This window comes from Perna viridis, chromosome 2 (assembly GCF_037379345.1).
Source record: "Perna viridis isolate PV_CMFRI_1.1 ecotype Kerala chromosome 2, ASM3737934v1, whole genome shotgun sequence".
Taxonomy (NCBI): Eukaryota; Metazoa; Mollusca; class Bivalvia; order Mytilida; family Mytilidae; genus Perna; species Perna viridis.
In genome coordinates, this window is record NC_142446.1 from 14560693 (window position 1) to 14581090 (window position 20398).

General features: G+C 34.0%; 1 protein-coding gene across 3 annotated transcripts in view; it reads right to left on the bottom strand.

Moving 5' to 3' along the window:
- Positions 1-2516: 2516 nt before the first annotated feature.
- Positions 2517-20398, bottom strand: part of LOC148623757 (serine palmitoyltransferase 2-like) — a 54379-nt gene continuing 36497 nt past the window's right edge. For all 3 annotated transcript variants that reach the window (XM_088565839.1, XM_088565840.1, XM_088565841.1), the window contains exons 11-14: positions 19041-19176; positions 15514-15643; positions 12056-12136; positions 2517-6250 (exon numbers count right to left, since the gene is read on the bottom strand). In XM_088565839.1, the coding sequence (XP_088421965.1) occupies positions 12059-12136; positions 15514-15643; positions 19041-19176 (344 nt within the window). In that variant the 3' untranslated portion in view covers positions 2517-6250; positions 12056-12058. The remainder of the gene's footprint in view (positions 6251-12055; positions 12137-15513; positions 15644-19040; positions 19177-20398) is intronic.

Sequence of the window (20398 nt, forward strand, 5' to 3'; positions counted from 1 at the left end):
TTGTAATACGCTTTGATCTTGTCATTATGTCATGAAAAATATGACATTGTCTGCAGCACAAACCGCTCTTTCCAAAAAAGTTTGTTTTATCAAAATACGCCAAGAAACAACTTAGATATATTGGTGAAATGGGAAGCAAGCATTTCTTAAGATTACAGACCACCAATTCAACCAATGAGCATTTGGAACGTAGGCAAAAATAGTCCTACGCAGAAATTACCCCTGTTCCTCATAGTGCTGTGAAAAAAGTTCTCATCTTCTTTAAAATATTTAAACAGTTTCTGAAAGGAAAAACATTTCTGTACATTTTATAGGCGCATTTTGCTTCTTGTGATATGAAGCCTAATCTCCATAATGATTTCTAAATATACCCCTTGTGAAAACACTGGGATTTCCCATGCTATTTATAGACACTTCACTTCCGATGACCAGTACTGCACTGCAAGTCTGCTAACCCCACATGCCATTCTGAGGATTGTGAGCTGACATATGTAAAATCATGCTGATATATAGTCCTCTGCAGGTTAAAGTTAAGGTAAAGTCCAGAGAAGCCATTGAATATTGCGAAATTTGCATAGAAGCCTATGGGAAGTGGAATTAGTGGTTTCCAGCCTTAATTTTACCCGTCCACATATGGAAATGGACGTTCTTGTGATCGAATAATGGTTTCCCTCCACAATTAATGGCATCTTCCAAAGATTTATGATTGTAATCCTAAAACATCAACCATTTTCGAACATTTGAATATTTATATTGCCATTGATAACTCCACATTCTAATAGCAATATTTCGGTTTTCATAACAAGCCCCGGTTCAATCGAATGTGACACCCAGAACGTACGCAACGCCCTTACATTAAAAGGGAGATGGTTAAGGTCTTATAAAACTAGTTTGACCCCACCGCAAACATGCGCCTGTCCACAATTAGGAGATGTTGGTCAATAATGTATACAGTGGTTTCCAGTAAACCTGTCAGATCCACCATGCAGCTTTTAGTCCTTTTTTGTACCTGTTCTATCTTTTGTCGAAGCGATGGTAGCAATGTTTGTTTACGATATATACATGGAGCTTAAACTGTTGTAACATTCTTTTTTCAAATACACCTCTAACGAACTTTGACAGGAGTCAGACGAAAAGGTACTGGACTGACACTAAATTCCAACCGATACAGGGATGTCGTGCAAGGATGCCAGTTACACTAATTACTCAGAGTTAAGAGGATTGGGGACTTATAAAATCTTGACAAAAAGATGGATAAAATAAAATATATACTCAAAAGAGTTAAATTCGATGCAAACCAAGTGTAATTTAAGGATTATTAATTTTGGTGTTCCGGAGGACATTTAGACTTTACCTCGGTGTTCAGAGATTAGCGGAAAAATGAACCTCACTTCGTATTTTATACCTATAATACACAAATATTATAATACAATAAAAGTATATTAATACAATAAATATGGTAATATTGGGTTAAAATTATGCATTAGGGGTAATAGGAAACTTTTTAAGTAGCTAATATCGTTAGCGACTTCTTGCACGCTTAATATCAGTACTATATGTTCGCATATGATTTGCATAATATATATAACTGCTCCACGTTATGCAGAAGACCTTTGCCGTGTTTACCACACCCGAGTCTTAGTTCTAGCTTCACATGAGAAAAAATACCTCATAAATATCACACACGTGTGTTCTACGCGTTTATCTTGCTTGTATGAGAACGTGAAGTTTTCATGAAATGATACGTTAGCATTGAACATTATCCAGTTTCCGATTCAGGCACAGGGGCTCGTTACAAGACTATATCTGTCATATACATTAGCAGCCCCCCGATATCTATAAATATTTATTGCCAGTTGATTAATCTGGTTCCCTGGTCAATATCACAAGCGACCCAAAGATCGCCAAAATGTATGTTTTAAAAACATATCATACACATGTCTATGTGCGTTTTTTGCTTGTATGAGAACGGAAAGTTTACATTAAAAGATGAAATAATCGGTTAGCACTGAATTTATGTAATTTCATCCAGTTTCCGATTCAAATGCAGGGGCTCGTTACAATTGACTATACAGATCATATACATTATCAGGGTCCTGATATCTATATATAGCCATTGCCAGTAGTTTAATCAGGTTTCTGGTAACCAATTATTTCGGTTGAAATCATTCCAGTCATCACGGTTACGAAAAAGTAATCATATTAAGGGAACCAAGATTCTAGTGGACGTCACCCGATTTTAGAGCATATCGCATTCGTGCCATTTCGGATATTGAAAGCAAGCCAAAATCAGAGGCAGAGAATATCTGACGATTAGTGACTTCGAAGAGGTCAGTCTTTAATTCTATTTTATTTTATTTTACGATGATTTTCATGGTATATGTTTTCAGGCTGTGTTAGAAATGTCTTTGCCATTTTTTTTAAATTCTGGTGAAAAATTTTTTTTAACGAAGATTTTTTTCATAAACCTATAGAAATCAAATGGACTATACATGTGAAAGAAAAAAAAAACAACACATAATTAAAGTTTTTTTATTTCAGATCAATAGTCTCCTCATAAAACGAAATAAAACATAAATTGTTCATCAAATGAACAGAGTTAGTATTTCTAAAAATTGATTATTTCTTCTAACTACTTAAAACAAAATTATTACAGTTTGCGATGACATAAAAAATAAAAATGGGGAATAAGAAGCTAGAAATATTGTAGGCAGGAAGAGTACCCTCGCTTCAATATCCCTAACAAGTGACCTTGCATTAATTATCCCATTCATGTACATCTACATATGATGTCTAACTTTTTAGACAATATCTTTAAAACTTCATTTGAGTCCCAAACCATATAAAATTCGTGATCACCTTTTGAAGTGACATATATATATCTTCAATTATGCACTACTTTAAAGGATAATAAAATTTATATACGAGGCCATCAAATTCTATTCAAAGGTTATGAAAGATTTTTTAATTTATTTATCCATGAAGTCTGATTAACCTCCCTTTGCAGACATCAGACGATGAAATATCTTCATCTATGCATTTCTACATATACTACGCCTAAATAGTCTACGAAATCTCATCAAAATTGAATGAGATTGTAGGAAGAAAGCGATTACAAGACAAAGCCATTACTATACTTTGTTTGCGGGTGGATTAAAGATGGATAGCTCTTTATTCTGTAAACACAGGAAATATATATAATACATTTACATGAAAACCACTCCATATTTAATTAAAATAATTGTTTAAATCAATACAGACCCTTGCACATGCAGGGTAGGGGAGATGCACTCATCTCTTAAAGTTTAAACATTTCTTATTTTTTTTTCTGCAAAAGATAAAGAACCCTAAAAACTTTAAATAATTTCATCCCCATGATAATTTCTCGCTATATACCGACCTCTATTCACCGAGATATTCATTAGACTTATCATTTAGTCTGATCAAATAATAAGTATAAAACAAAAGGCTCCCAGGAGCCTGAATCGCTCCCCTGGTTAAATTTTTGCCTTTTAAGGGCAATAACTCTAACAAGGGGTTGTCAGACAATTTTGACTCCATTTGATTCATTGGATACATTTGTAAGCCTTATAATGAGGATCATTTCAGCAAAAAGCTATTGGCTAAACCTAAAAGATTTGGAGCTGTATGCTAAAGTCTGCTGTTTGACCCCATTGTTCTATTTTTAGAAATGGCAGCCATGTTTTTTCAGCGATCAAAAATCTGTCATTTCGTTAGGGATACCCTATAAAACAAAAAATATCAACTTTCATTGAATTCTGTAGAGCAGTTTCTGAGGAGTTGATTTTTTAAAGTAATAACATCATAAACAGAAAAAAAAACCTCCAAAAAGGGCAATAACTACAACATGGGTCAACAAATTTTCATAAAAAATTGACGACAGATAGATCTCTTCATGCTGAATAATTATACCCCATGTCAGATTTTGGTTAAACCTAACCATTTTGGAGATATATGCAAAAATCTGCTGTCTGACCCAATATTCAATTTTTAGTAATAGCGGCCATGCTTTATAACAGATCAAAAATCCAAACGGTCATTTTGTTAAGGATGCCCTTTAAAACAAAAATACCAACTTTCATTGAATTCTGTAAAGTAGTTTCTGAGGAGAGGATTAAGGGCAACAACTCCAACATGGGTCAACAGATTTGACCGCAGATAGATCTCATCATGCTGAACACCTTTACCCATGTCAGAATTCAACTAAACCTAACAGCTTAGGAGATGTATGCGAAAAACTACAGTCTGACCCCTATGTTCTATTTTTAGTAACGGCAGCCATATTTTTCAACGGATCAAAAATCCCCACATTAGTTCTATGCACAATACACCAAGGAACATTCATACCATGTTTGGTTCTAATTAATCAAGTAGTTTCAGAGGAGAAAAGTTTTGAAAAATTGTTAACGACGACGACGGACGTCAAGTGATGGCAAAAGCTCACATAGCCTTCGGCCGGGTGAGCTAAAAAACAACTAGAATAAATTCTGATAAATACTAATACATGTACCGATATATAGATATATTTATCCATAAATGTTAGTCTAAGGAAGATGTGTATTGAATGCACTGGCACATTTTACAGTATTCATTTTAAATGTGCTATTGGCCATACTTTCCAGAACTCAATGTAAAAAGTCCATAATTAAAAAAACAAAAAACAAAAAAAACAAACCTGCAAAATTTTGTAGGCCTTATCATGAGGATCATTTTTCAGCAATTGAAAGTTCCATTCTATCTTTCAAAGTTTTCAAAATATTGGCTGAAAACTGTAAAAAAAAAAAAAGAAAAAAGAAGGTCATTTTTCACCTTTCAAGGGCAATAACTCTTACAAAGAGTTGTCCGACAACTTTCATACCCTGCAGACTTTAGTAGGCCTTATCATATGGATCATTTTGGAAATTAAAAGAATTTGAATAAACTTTTGGAGTTACATGAAAAAACACAACTGACTGACCCCTATGTTCTAATTTTAGTAACAGTGGCCATGTTTTTTTTCCACAGATCAAAAATTCCCACATCAGTTCTATGCAGAATAACCTTAGGAACATTCATACCAAGTTTAGTTCAAATTGGTCACATAGTTTCAGGAGAAGATTTTTGAGAGTAATAACATTCAAAATAGCCAAAAAAAAAAACATAGAAAAAGGGCAATGACTCCAACATTGCTTAACAAATTTACATGAATATTTGACCAGTGATAGATTCCATCATTTTGAAGGCTTTAACCCTTTGTCAGAATTTGGCTAAACCTAATGATTTGGAAGATATATGTGAAAAATTTCTGTCTGACCCTTTTGTTTTATTTTTAGTAATGACATCCAGGTTTTTTGACAGATAAAAAATCCCCTCAATAGTTCTATGTAGAATACCCTAAAAACATTTATACTAAGTTTGGTTCTAATTGGTCAAGCAGTTTCAGAGGAGAAGATTTTTAAAACATGTTAACGATGACAGACGCAAAAATATGTGAATATCAAAATCTTTTAATAATTTTTATAGTAATTGTATATTCTATAGGTGTACCCTTTCATGTTCTATCAGCCCATTCAATTTTTGTAAAAAAAATGTTGGTTAATTATAACATGAACCCAGTAGAAGATTTAATGTACTCTAGGGATATACAACATGTACATGGCTTAACTGAGTCCTAATGGAGACACTTCTGATTCTATACCTAAATCTACTGCCACAGGTTGTAGAGGACTCCAGGGTAATAGGACAGACAACAAGAATTACACATTTTTCATAAATTTGGGTTACTTTTTTTTCAGTTAAGAACTATAATGTTCACCCCATCCCCTGAAAAAATAGCATTTTTTTTAGCCTAATTAAACAGTCCAACATTTCCATTTCAGCAAAAGTTCTAGAAGGATTTTCATCAATGAAAGGCTGAGAGTCTGGTTTTGTTTTTAGTTCTTCCTTGTTATAAGAAAGCCAAGATGCACAATAATAAAAACAAGACATAGAATATACATTAACTTCCTTGTTGTTGTACAACAATATGCATAACAATGACCCTTTCAAGAATTAACAATTCTTAGGACAAATATAAAGCAATGTATACACATTGTTTAAAGCTACAATAATTAATGAATTACCATCATTACATAAATATGCCATAACATCAACAAAGGCAAATGTCAATATCCTTCTTTAACATGTTCAAAGTAATAAATACAGTTTTTCTGGGTTAAAGGTTCAACATCATGTATCCATAATATCCATCCTAGAAAAAAAGCATAACACATTCAAAATGAATGAAGTTGCATGATTGATATTGAAATATGTCTAGGTGTTGAAACACGATTTCTTTCACATTAACCAAATATTTGCTTGACCAAAAAAAGACCTTCAAGCAAGATTTCATGTTAATATAATGTCTTGGGATTGTAATGGCATGCGATATGAAAAAAAACATGATATTCTACATTTAATGATATCTTCAAGTACTGTACCATAGGCATCAGTTCTAAAATATTTGTGTCTAAAAATATATGGCATCATTTTTATTTAGTTCTTGTGGGAAGTGTGAACAACCAACTGACAGATGGACAATAATACATCCTGTCTAGACAGAGGGACACTGGTACACCATAATACATCCTGTCTAGACAGATGGACACTGGTATACACACATACCATAATACATCCCTCTAGACAGATGGACACTGGTATACACACATACCATAATACATCCCTCTAGACAGATGGACACAGGTATACACACATACCATAATACATTCCTCTAGACAGATGGACACTGGTATACACACATACCATAATACATCTCTCTATACAGATGGACACTGGTATACACACATACCATAATACATCCTGTCTAGACAGATGGACACTGGTATACACACATACCATAATACATCCCTCTAGACAGATGGACACTGGTATACACACATACCATAATACATCCTGTCTAGACAGATGGACACTGGTATACACACATACCATAATACATCCCTCTAGACAGATGGACACTGGTATACACACATACCACAATACATCCCTCTAGACAGATGGACACTGGTATAGACACATACCATAATACATCCTGTCTAGACAGATGGACACTGGTATACCATAATACATGCCTCTAGACAGATGGACACTGGTATACACACACACCATAATACATCCTGTCTAGACAGATGGACACTGGTATACACACATACCATAATACATCCCTCTAGACAGATGGACACTGGTATACACACATACCATAATACATCCTGTCTAGACAGATGGACACTGGTATACACACATACCATAATACATCCCTCTAGACAGATGGACACTGGTATACACACATACCATAATACATCTCTCTAGACAGATGGACACTGGTATACACACATACCATAATACATCCTGTATAGACAGATGGACACTGGTATACCATAATACATCCCCCTAGACAGATGGACACTGGTATACCATAATACATCCCTCTAGACAGATGGACACTGGTATACCATAATACATCCCTCTAGACAGATGGACACTGGTATATACACATACCATAATACATCCTGTCTAGACAGATGGACACTGGTATACACACATACCATAATACATCCTGTATAGACAGATGGACACTGGTATACCATAATACATCCCTCTAGACAGATGGACACTGGTATATACACATACCATAATACATCCTGTCTAGACAGATGGACACTGGTATACACACATACCATAATGCATCCCTCTAGACAGATGGACACTGGTATACACACATACCATAATACATCCTGTATAGACAGATGGACACTGGTATACCATAATACATCCCTCTAGACAGATGGACACAGGTATACACACATACCATAATACATCCTGTCTAGACAGATGGACACTGGTATACACACATACCATAATACATCCCTCTAGACAGATGGACACTGGTATACACACATACCATAATACATCCCTCTAGACAGATGGACACTGGTATACACACATACCATAATACATCCCTCTAGACAGATGGACACTGGTATACACACATACCATAATACATCCTGTCTAGACAGATGGACACTGGTATACCATAATACATCCCTCTAGACAGATGGACACTGGTATACCATAATACATCCCTCTAGACAGATGGACACTGGTATACACACATACCATAATACATCCTGTCTAAACAGATGGACACTGGTATACACACATACCATAATACATCCCTCTATACAGATGGACACTGGTATACACACATACCATAATATATCCTGTCTAGACAGATGAACACTGGTATACACACATACCATAATACATCCTGTCTAGACAGATGAACACTGGTATACACACATACCATAATACATCCCTCTAGACAGATGGACACTGGTATACACACATACCATAATACATCCCTCTAGACAGATGGACACTGGTATACACACATACCATAATACATCCCTCTATACAGATGGACACTGGTATACACACATACCATAATACATCCTGTCTAGACAGATGGACACTGGTATACACACATACCATAATACATCCCTCTATACAGATGGACACAGGTATACACACATACCATAATACATCCCTCTAGACAGATGGACACTGGTATACACACATACCATAATACATCCCTCTAGACAGATGGACACTGGTATACACACATACCACAATACATCCCTCTAGACAGATGGACACTGGTATAGACACATACCATAATACATCCTGTCTAGACAGATGGACACTGGTATACCATAATACATGCCTCTAGACAGATGGACACTGGTATACACACACACCATAATACATCCTGTCTAGACAGATGGACACTGGTATACACACATACCATAATACATCCCTCTAGACAGATGGACACTGGTATACACACATACCATAATACATCCTGTCTAGACAGATGGACACTGGTATACACACATACCATAATACATCCCTCTAGACAGATGGACACTGGTATACACACATACCATAATACATCTCTCTAGACAGATGGACACTGGTATACACACATACCATAATACATCCTGTATAGACAGATGGACACTGGTATACCATAATACATCCCCCTAGACAGATGGACACTGGTATACCATAATACATCCCTCTAGACAGATGGACACTGGTATACCATAATACATCCCTCTAGACAGATGGACACTGGTATATACACATACCATAATACATCCTGTCTAGACAGATGGACACTGGTATACCACAATACATCCCTCTAGACAGATGGACACTGGTATATACACATACCATAATACATCCTGTCTAGACAGATGGACACTGGTATACACACATACCATAATGCATCCCTCTAGACAGATGGACACTGGTATACACACATACCATAATACATCCTGTCTAGACAGATGGACACTGGTATACACACATACCATAATACATCCCTCTATACAGATGGACACTGGTATACACACATACCATAATATATCCTGTCTAGACAGATGGACACTGGTATACACACATACCATAATACATCCTGTCTAGACAGATGAACACTGGTATACACACATACCATAATACATCCCTCTAGACAGATGGACACTGGTATACACACATACCATAATACATCCCTCTAGACAGATGGACACTGGTATACACACATACCATAATACATCCCTCTATACAGATGGACACTGGTATACACACATACCATAATACATCCTGTCTAGACAGATGGACACTGGTATACACACATACCATAATACATCCCTCTATACAGATGGACACAGGTATACACACATACCATAATACATCCCTCTAGACAGATGGACACTGGTATACACACATACCATAATACATCCCTCTAGACAGATGGACACTGGTATACACACATACCATAATACATCCCTCTAGACAGATGGACACAGGTATACACACATACCATAATACATCCCTCTAGATGGACACTGGTATACACACATACCATAATACATCCCTCTAGACAGATGGACACAGGTATACACACATACCATAATACATCCCTCTAGACAGATGGACACTGGTATACACACATACCATAATACATCCCTCTATACAGATGGACACTGGTATACACACATACCATAACACATCCTGTCTAGACAGATAGACACAGGTATACACGCATACCATAATACATCCCTCTATACAGATGGACACTGGTATACACACATACCATAATACATCCCTCTAGACAGATGGACACTGGTATACACACATACCATAATACATCCCTCTATACAGATGGACACTGGTATACACACATACCATAATACATCCCTCTAGACAGATGGGGTATAAAAAAGTAAGTTTATGTCCTCACTGACAATGACATTGATCTGGTCTTTAATATAACATTTGTACTGTAAATCAGCTATTCGAAAAGCAATCAATTTTAGGGCAACCAGTATACAATAATTATATCAAATAAGGTCAATTATTTTCAATACAAAGTGTAATATAAGTTGTGCTCAAAGAATCAATTTCATATGCAGATATAGTTTCCACTGATAACATTTTTTTAATTAAATTCTCTATCATAGCAAAACTTCAATGAAATTTTAATTATCCTTTACTAACTAGAAAAACTGTGAATAAAACTCACAAAGGATACCACAGCTACCCATATTTTCTTATACTGACTTGAGTCACTGACGCTTAAACATTTTAATGCTATAGTAAAAACCATTTAAGATCAGATTCAGATGATATGGTATGAATATAAAAAATCCTATACTTTTAACTAAAATTCAAAGGTCAAGGTCATTTACAATTCAATGAAGCAATATAGTCTTCTGGCAATTCACCCGCATACTGAATTTGAAAGACTACATCAAAAGATAAAAAAGTCATGTCTCAGACAAAAAATGTGCCAAATATGGTATCCCTAGGTTGAAGAACAAGGAAGGTACGGCGTTGACACAAATCTGCACAGACAGACCAACAGACAGATTTATTCCTTCACACCCAATGTACTTTGCATCGTCTCATGGTAGTACACCCATGTGCCAAATATGGTATGAATAATAAAACTCCAATAACTTTCACTTGAGTTCGAAGATCAACATCATTTAAAGGTCATAAATGTCTAGAAACATTGTTGTATGGTGATTCAACCCAAATTGAAAATGGAATGCTTACATTAAAAAAAAAGAAGTTGTGTCCTATACATCCATGTTTTAACAAAATGCTTTGCAGTGTGCAGCTTGATAGGACTGCAGAGGTCATACCATGAACAGTTGGGACAAGTAAAGACACACCATTCAAGCTTGATACAGCTCTGAAGTTTGATTTCGAATAAATATTTGACACAGGAAAAGATATTGATAAAAGTTGCAGTTGCCCTTTTTGGCCCCTAATTCCTCAATTAGCACAACCCCCAAAAACAATTCTAGCCTTCATGTGAGAGTATGACACCTTATGGGAATTAAGCTATAAAACACTTTACGTTTTCCGTGTGTGTTAAGGTGATTTTGTTGTGTCTTTCTGACATAACACAACGACAATAAATTTGTATTCCTTCACACTTTTCCCTTCACTAGTTTATTCGTCGACTTTTTTAGTGTTATGACCAACATAAAAACCTGCAAAGCAAAAGATTCCAAAGCAAAGATGATAGGGAAACAGGGAAGCTGTTATAAGACTGTTGGCAAAACTTAATGAACAAAAGAAGATAGCCCTCAACCTGAGATAGCAGAAGTTCTGATTTTGGATACTACAGATTTTTAGGGATTTGAATCAGATGCATTTAGTTGGTATGCCTATGTTGAAGAACAAAGAAGTTATGATCTAGTTAAAAAAACCCTATAATTTTGACCTTCAGGTCAAGGGTCAATGTCATATAGAGGTTATGAATGTACAGGACATATTGTCTCATGGTGAAAGACCCATGCACTACTTCGGGTATGCCTATATTGAAGAATATGGCCTGGACAACAGAGTGATTCCTATATACCCCCCCCCCCCAGAATTTTGAAGAGGTTATAACTATACAATTATTGGTAATCATACCTACCTCTCATTTTGCAGTCGAAGGGTTCTTTCTGGAGTATTTTAACATGAACATGTCCCCACATTCATCAAGTATATCTATTGCCTGAAAATTGAAAATTCTTTTAAAAGGTATGAATAATTTTAAAGTTGAAAAATTTACCTTTGTCTAAGTCATGGAGTGATAACTATTGTTAACAATATAAAACTAGAAAAACTGTGAGCACAGATACCCCTGCTTTCCTCCTCTGAAGTCACTTAGATGAAACATCTGATGAAGAATGTGTGCAAGTTATATTGAATTTCATCCAGCTTTTTGAGAGGAGTTGGGCATTGGAAGATGATCTTCCCCTTGGTTAATGAATGACATAGCCAATATTTTGTGTCAGGAAATCATCAAAATCATTCAGATGGAAAAACAATACAAAAGTTGCACAATGGCATCATATGAAAGTTTTATTGAATTTCATTCAGCAGTTTTAGATGAGTTGTACTGTGAAAGTACTATTGTTCTTGGGGTACAAATTTTGTCGTTTTTGTGGGTAGGCCAAATCATGAAATTTGGTTACCAACATAAACAAGATTTCCATTGATGTGTATACTGAAAACCTCAAAACCATGAATTCAATAATCCAAGAATTTGCATTTCTTCCCTAATCCACGAAAATTGGTACTCACGAATAAAAGAACTTTCACAATAAATGATAACTGGGGATGGACAGAGAGCCTGATCAGTATCTACCTAGATGTGCATTTCAAGCTAAGGGTTTAATGAAGGATTCAGTAAATATGTGGACAGGGCTACAGTATGAGTATGCCAGAAGTAATGGGGGACTCATTTGATGTACTGTATCACAACAGGACTACAGTATGCCAGTAGTGGGGGACTCATTTGATGAATTACTGTTAGAGGTAACATGAAGGTATTAATTTTTGTGGTGTACTCATTTTCACTATTTTGGCAGCTGACAGATAAGCACAAAAAACTGATATTTTAACACTTTAAAATGCTAATAATCTTTTTCAAAACCAAGAAAATTGATACCCATGAAAATGTTCACTTGACTGAATCCATGAAAATTAGCAACAATGAATATTAATAGGTTTATGGTGATGGATGATCAGTAGATGTATTAGCAGGACAACAATAAAAATAGAGGACTCACAAGATGTGTAGACAAGAATAAACTAGAAAAAAAACTGCGAGGAATGCTCACTAAATCAATGCCCCTCCCTCAAAAATGATCATATACACAGAAATCTTAATTGTAGGCTAGATACAGACCCCCCCCCCCTCCAAAAAAAAAAAAAAAAGGAAATATTTTTGGGGATTTAAAGTGTCCATGAAATTCTGATATTTTTACCCTAGTTGGGACATTGTCTCTTTGACATATTATCAAAATCCATTCCTGTTATATTCAAAAGTGCATGTACATGTAACCTTTGAAGTGTTTAAGGTTGAGTGAGTGTCCCCAGTGCTACTGAGAGGCTTCATGGTTACTAGCTAACAACACAAATTTTAAATTAATTTAATAATTTGTTACGTAAAGCTGTAATCTGTATGTAGAAATACCTTGAAAACTCAACTAATCACTATATCACCAAACATCTAATCATTCCTTCCAATAGATGCTAAGAAAGCTGCTATGGAAAATGTTCTCAACACCACATATGTAAAAATTCCCTGAGAAAACAGGAAGTAGATGACCTTGAAAGCTGGAACGAAGAGACACTGTACAAGTCATCATGCTGAAGCCATAAACCCAAAATCTAATCATAACTTCCAATGGATGGTGAGAAATCTGCCACAATTTTTTCCAATACCTCACATGTAAAAATTCTATGTTGCTCAAAAAACAGGACGACGATGACCTAGAAAACTGGAAATAGGAGACATGGTACAAGTCATTTTGCTTAAATCATATACCAAAAATCTAATATACCAAAGTCTAATAATTCCTTCCAGTGGATGCTGAGAAATCTGCCACGCTAAAAATTTACCAATACCCCACATGTAAAAATTCTATGTCGCACAGAAAACAGGAAGTAGATGATCTAGAAAATTGGAAAGGGGAGACATGATACAGGTCATCATAGCTTAAATCATATACCAAAAATCTACTCATTCCTTCCAATAGGTGCTGAGAAATCTGTGGCAGAAAATCTCACAATATCTCGTATGTCACTCACAAAACAGGAAGTAGATGAAGTAGAAAGCTGGAAAGGGGAGACATGATACAAATCATCATACATAAACCATATACCAAAAATCTGTGACAGAAATATTTGTTACAGATGGAAGGATGGACAGACACTCTTATCACTATTTACCCCTAACACATAAAACAGGGGTATAACTATGTTTAACTGGACCAAGTTTTTATAAAGCATGTATTTACATTCACATGTTGCTCTAATGTGACAAAAATATCACCAGCTATGTTTCATATCTAACCATTTTGTATAATGCCTATAATTTCTGTCTTCAAAATCAAAACTGGCCATAATTTTTAATTATTTGCCAAGTTGTGCTTGCATAAAACTTGTATTACTAAGAACATACACACTCGTTTCTCTAGATCTGCTATGGATCTATTTGATCTAATACAAATTCTCTATTTGATTTATTCAGAGTAATTTGGTTCATGCATCTATGACTTACCTACCATGTACAGGAATTCAAGATTCCAAAAACCTTCTATGTTTTTCTTGTACATACTTCATTATAATCTTGAAATGGTGAAATTAATAACAGAAATTGGTGACAGTTTGAGCATATTTATTTCATGCTGATAACTTGGCTGAAGTTTGCACAGATGGAAAATCAATGAGGAAATTTATTTAAATTATGCATGTAATTTCAACATTCTATTGAATGTTAGCTGAATGACTTTCAAATTATATAACTATACATAGGCTTAGTCATATAATAAATAGGATCACAACTCACATTAAATTTTAAATCAATATTATCTTAATGTGTACCATATCTCGCTTTAACCATATCTTATGTTTCATCCTACCCTTTTTTAAGTTGTACCATATCAAATGTCTAACCATATCACATGTCTCAGACTGCCCTACAATATGTCTTATCTATCCACTGTCTTACCCCTTCAATATGTCATACCTATTTCATGTTTTATTTATCCAATGTCTTATCCCTTCAATATGTCTTATCTTTTTCATGTTTTATTTATCCAATCTCTTACCTTACAATATGTCTTATCTATTTTATGTTTTATTTATCCAATGTCTTACCCCTTCAATATGTCTTATCTATTTCATGTTTTATTTATCCAATGTCTTATCTTACAATATGTCTTATCTATTTTATGTTTTATTTATCCAATGTCTTACCCTTCAATATGTCTTATCTATCCCATGTCTTACACTATCTAATATCTTTCCATGCTACCCATGTCTAACCCTTCATTTTGTCTAATGCTACCCCATGTCTTACCATATCTTATTATCTCTTACCCTATCTAATGTTTCTTTGGTATGAGCAGCTGAGAGACACAGTCTGGCTCTGGACTCTATAATTGGTGTAGCTGGAAATCCAACAATCACTATACCTAAACCTTTCTCTATACAAGTTCTATTCAAAGACCTAAAACAGAGACATAGTTTATGGAAGTCTGAACTACACTAAATATACTCCTGTTGTTTTGGTCAAAATATTTTTCTTTCTTCCATAAATTAATTTTCGCATGAGACAAGCCTGTTTATTTAACAAATAGTTATTTTGTTCCTTTTTCATTATAACTAATTCATGGATAACAAATGACACAAACCTATCATCTTTTATGGAGTCAAACAAAAAAGTTTTGGTTGTTTATACCTAGTATTAACTGCTTCACAGATCAATTTAGGTATGAACAGTTAAAACATCATTTCTAATATAGTTTTGAAGGTCATATTAGATGTACTTCTAACTCCTTTTTAGTTTAAGATCCAATTCAAAGTATAAATATTAACTTACAGGAAATAAGCAGAAGCAGAGATTACATGCACAGGTAGTCTTTGTATTTTTAAGACTTAAAAGGTCCTTGTAAGATCTGTTTAAGTAAACTAAAACTCATGTTTTCCCTTCCCTAACTCATACGCAATACATTCTATGTAGTCAGAAGCAGCAGAGGTTTATCAATTTAAAAAGTAAATCATAAATTTGACCTTGAACCTAGTGCTAAAGGTTAAACAAAGGTCGTAATTATAAGCAGCACACTGCCTAATGATTATATATATATCCAAATTCCAAGTATAAGGCCTAGGTGTAAAGCCAAAAAAAAAAACAAAACAAAAAACAGTTATGGCCAATACAGATCATTCTTAAAACAATGTGCATGAAATTGACCCTGAAGTTAATGATTGTGATCAAGATCACACAAAGGTCATCATGGTACACAACATACTTCCTCAAAGTGGCAGATTCAGGAGTCTACTATCATGTTAAAAGAATATAGCATGGACCAAAACTTGTATAAGAAGAACTAGAACCAGGTGAAGGAAAAAGCACATTAAACCAATACACCTTTTTAAAGGGAAGAGATACTTACAGATAATTTCTGAACTGACCAGAAATTCCATGTAATTCTTGATTATACTTAGTTCCTGTAACATATACATTTAGCATTTTGCATGCCAACATGCCTATTAAGAAATGGGACCATGGTTTATAAAATATGTTAGTATTCCATTGATATGGACACAAGAGCAACTGTAAACATCTTAAATGCAGAAAGAAATAGTACATTTTGAAGTAGTAAGTATTGAAACTAATGTAAGCTCATTTACAATTTTGTATTTATTTGCAGTAATTACCAGATACGATCCTTAACCTTTTTAAAACAGGATATTGAAAATGAGAAAAGACCCATGCACCTATTCAAATGAATGTTGTTTTATTCAGGCCAAAAATCCTTATCTAGTGGCTAAGCTCTCACTAGAAATTAAATTGTACAATTTTGCATTATTTGACATTTTGTGATTCATAAAACTATTTGTCCAAATAATCGAAGTGCAATATGCAAATGAATATGCAAAAATCCATCCACCATAGATGAAAATATCGAAATGAACAATATGCAAATGACCATAAAAAGAAAATCCATCCACCAATGACAACAATAGTTGCAGAATGACTTTGATACTAATGTAACTCTATCAATAAAAAAGATGCACTCTAAGTGTGTACTTACAAACAAGTTTATGTAGACAGTTCAATCATGCCACCGGCCAGTGTGTACATTTGATCTGGACACCAAGACAAAAAAGATTGCACCAATAACCACAGAATGATTTTAAAACGAACTTCTAAGAAATATAGTTGGATACAAAGATGAATTTATTTCCCCATTATATAGATAAGCAAAATCATAAAAAAAATATCGTTATTTAGACAGCCGGTAGATTCTATTGGAGAGTGAGGCATTAGACAATTTAATCCTATCAAAGATCTTATTGCAACTAACTAACCATTCATTCAAGATTGAAGGAAATCTGTTAAAATAAAGGACAATCCAAGCAACAATATACTGCAATAGACAGACTGATGGAACACATCAAAAACAATGCAACTTCTTGTTGGGGGTTATAATTTGCAACAAAACTGATTAAGCAAACAGGAAGCAGATAATCAATAGACCAAAAAAGCTACACACACTTTAATCCATCAAGTTGAATTAGCTGAATACTGAATTTCAAATGATTCCAAAGAAAGGCTGCTGAGAATGTTAAGTGAAAATTTATAGGACAGACACCATAAAAAAGCAACAAATTGGTTCATCAAACAGGAAGATAATGTTTTTGACTGAAATTTATTAGACAGAAATAAACTACATACGTAATGCAATAAAACTTAATGCCCCTGATGCCTTATTTAAAAAAAAAAAGTCATCAAGCACAAATATTATATTCCAAAAAAGGGCATCTAATAGGACATTAAGGTTCTGTCAATATCTAGGACATTCCTTAATGAAATGTTTTCATTCATAGTTTTAATAATACACTAAATTAAAAACTGAAACATTACTAAATGCATCTTTATATGTATATAACACACAAGCATAAGTCAAACTTAGGAACAAATGTTTTATACATTCTAGATAACATTAACAACAAAAATGTAAACAGCCTACTTAAGAATAAATCTACAACTGTCAAAAACAAGATTTGAAGTCTGAAATTCATATAGTTTTGTTCCTAAATGTACAATGCAGTGCAAGCTAGAATTAATTTTCTTGAAAAAATTGCAATTTCTTTAAATTTAGATGAATTGAGATATTTTATATCATGATACAGCTAAATACCAACACCAATAAACATGAAATATTAAAGTTTTTGTTCAGATCTAACAATTTGTCACAAATAATTGCTATCTTGCACTGCATTTTTCATTTAGGAACAGAACTATATGAATTTCAGATGTCAAATCATGTTTTTGACAGCTGTAGATTTATTCTAAAATATGTTGTTTACATTTTTGTTGTTAAAGTTATATAGATGTTATAAAACATGTGTTGCAAATGTTTCAGTGCTAAATTTAATGTATTATTAAAACTATGAATGAAAACATTTCATTAAGGAATGTCCAAGATATTGACTTTAGCTGAACCATAAATGATACCCTGTCTTGTGTCATCAATAACTTTCACAATTCTTTAATACTCAAAGAAAGATAACTCCAATTCATCAAAAAAATATTCAGAGGTAAAAATGACATAAATGGCCATGACTTTTGTGTAAAAAATTTGATCAAACTGATTTTGAGCGAACTGTATTTTATGACTATTCAATAACTATACAAAGTTTCAAAAAAAACCTTCAATATCTACTAAGTTACCATCTGGAAATCATTTGGGACAGAGAGACAGATGGACAGAATGATAGATACACAACTCTTTCAAGCGTACCACATAATACCTCACCGCTTCGGTGGCAAGGTATAAAAACTTAATATTCAAGTATCATGTACCTAAGAATGAATTTTTAAAAAATAGAATACTTACGCTAATTTGGTTGGAAAGAATACAAGTAAAGGCACAACTGGTGAGTCATCATTTCCATAAATAATAAATCCTTTCTCAATCAGCCTCCGTCTGAAATACTTCGCATTCCATTTTAACTGTTCTATTTTTTTTCTGCCTAAAAAGAAAAAATACTAATAAACATTTTTTTCTATTATTACAATATTTGGCATCAGTTATTTTTATTACCATCTTAGAACCAGTTGCACTCCCCTGTTTAGTTGTAGTTTCCCTAAGGGCAATAACAGGCTTTCAAATAAGTTTTTTGAGGAAGTAAGGACATTGCTATAGACAATTTTTGTAAAGAAAAATAGAAAAAAAAAGAAAAACATAGAAAAACTGTAAGCAAAGCTTATCAAAAGATACTAAGATTACTAAAAAAGGAGATCATGTGGACCATGTATAAAACCATAACAACATGATATGGCATACTTATATAGCACAGCTATCAAAATATCCAGTGGCTGTGACAAGTAGTCATTGAGAAACACAGAATACAAGGTCAAAATTATAAGCTAAAAAGGTCTTAACAATAGATATACATGTATAACTTATAAGTTCAATGATGTGAAACTTGGGGAATCTTTCACAGTTTCCTTTCTCATTTGAAACTATTTGACAATTCGGGCTATACTTAATCCAGTAATCCTGAAGACTTCCACAGAATGTAACTTCCTTTCAAGACTGAAATCAGGCTCTCTGTGCTTCTAGGGCTTTATAATAAATTTTGATTTTATCCTTGTTAACTCTCTTTGGAGTTATCCAAAAGTAAAGATATTCCTTAATGCACATACCCAACCTTCTTAAAAAATAACATCAAAATTTGTTAAGATGGTTTAGGAGGAGTTGTGCTTACGACATTTAAACATGTTAAGCCATTAAATATGGATTACCTCCCTTTGGAGTCATCTGATAGCAGTTGTGTTTCTTAATGCATGTGATGCATATATATTCACAACATATTACAGGCTGCAACAAGTAAATGTAAAATGAAAATACTGACTAATCACAATAAAAGAATGAACACATTAACTATACCTTACACAGTCTTTACTGAACATGAGATATAATGAATTCCCTTGAGGGGTTTTGGACAAGTTTCACTTACAAGGTTATAACGTGTAAAACCCTTAATTTGGATTATCTCCCTTTTGAAGTCCTCCAACAGTAATTGTATCCTGTCCTAGCAAATCAGGTGAAAATGAATAAAAAAAGTTTTTGCGTCGAATGTTGTATTGTGAATGGAAAAGCGTAATAAACATCACATAATATAAACGTAAAAATAAATATAAATGATGTAAATGTCCTCGGGTTGTGTAGCACTATATATTTGTGGCAGA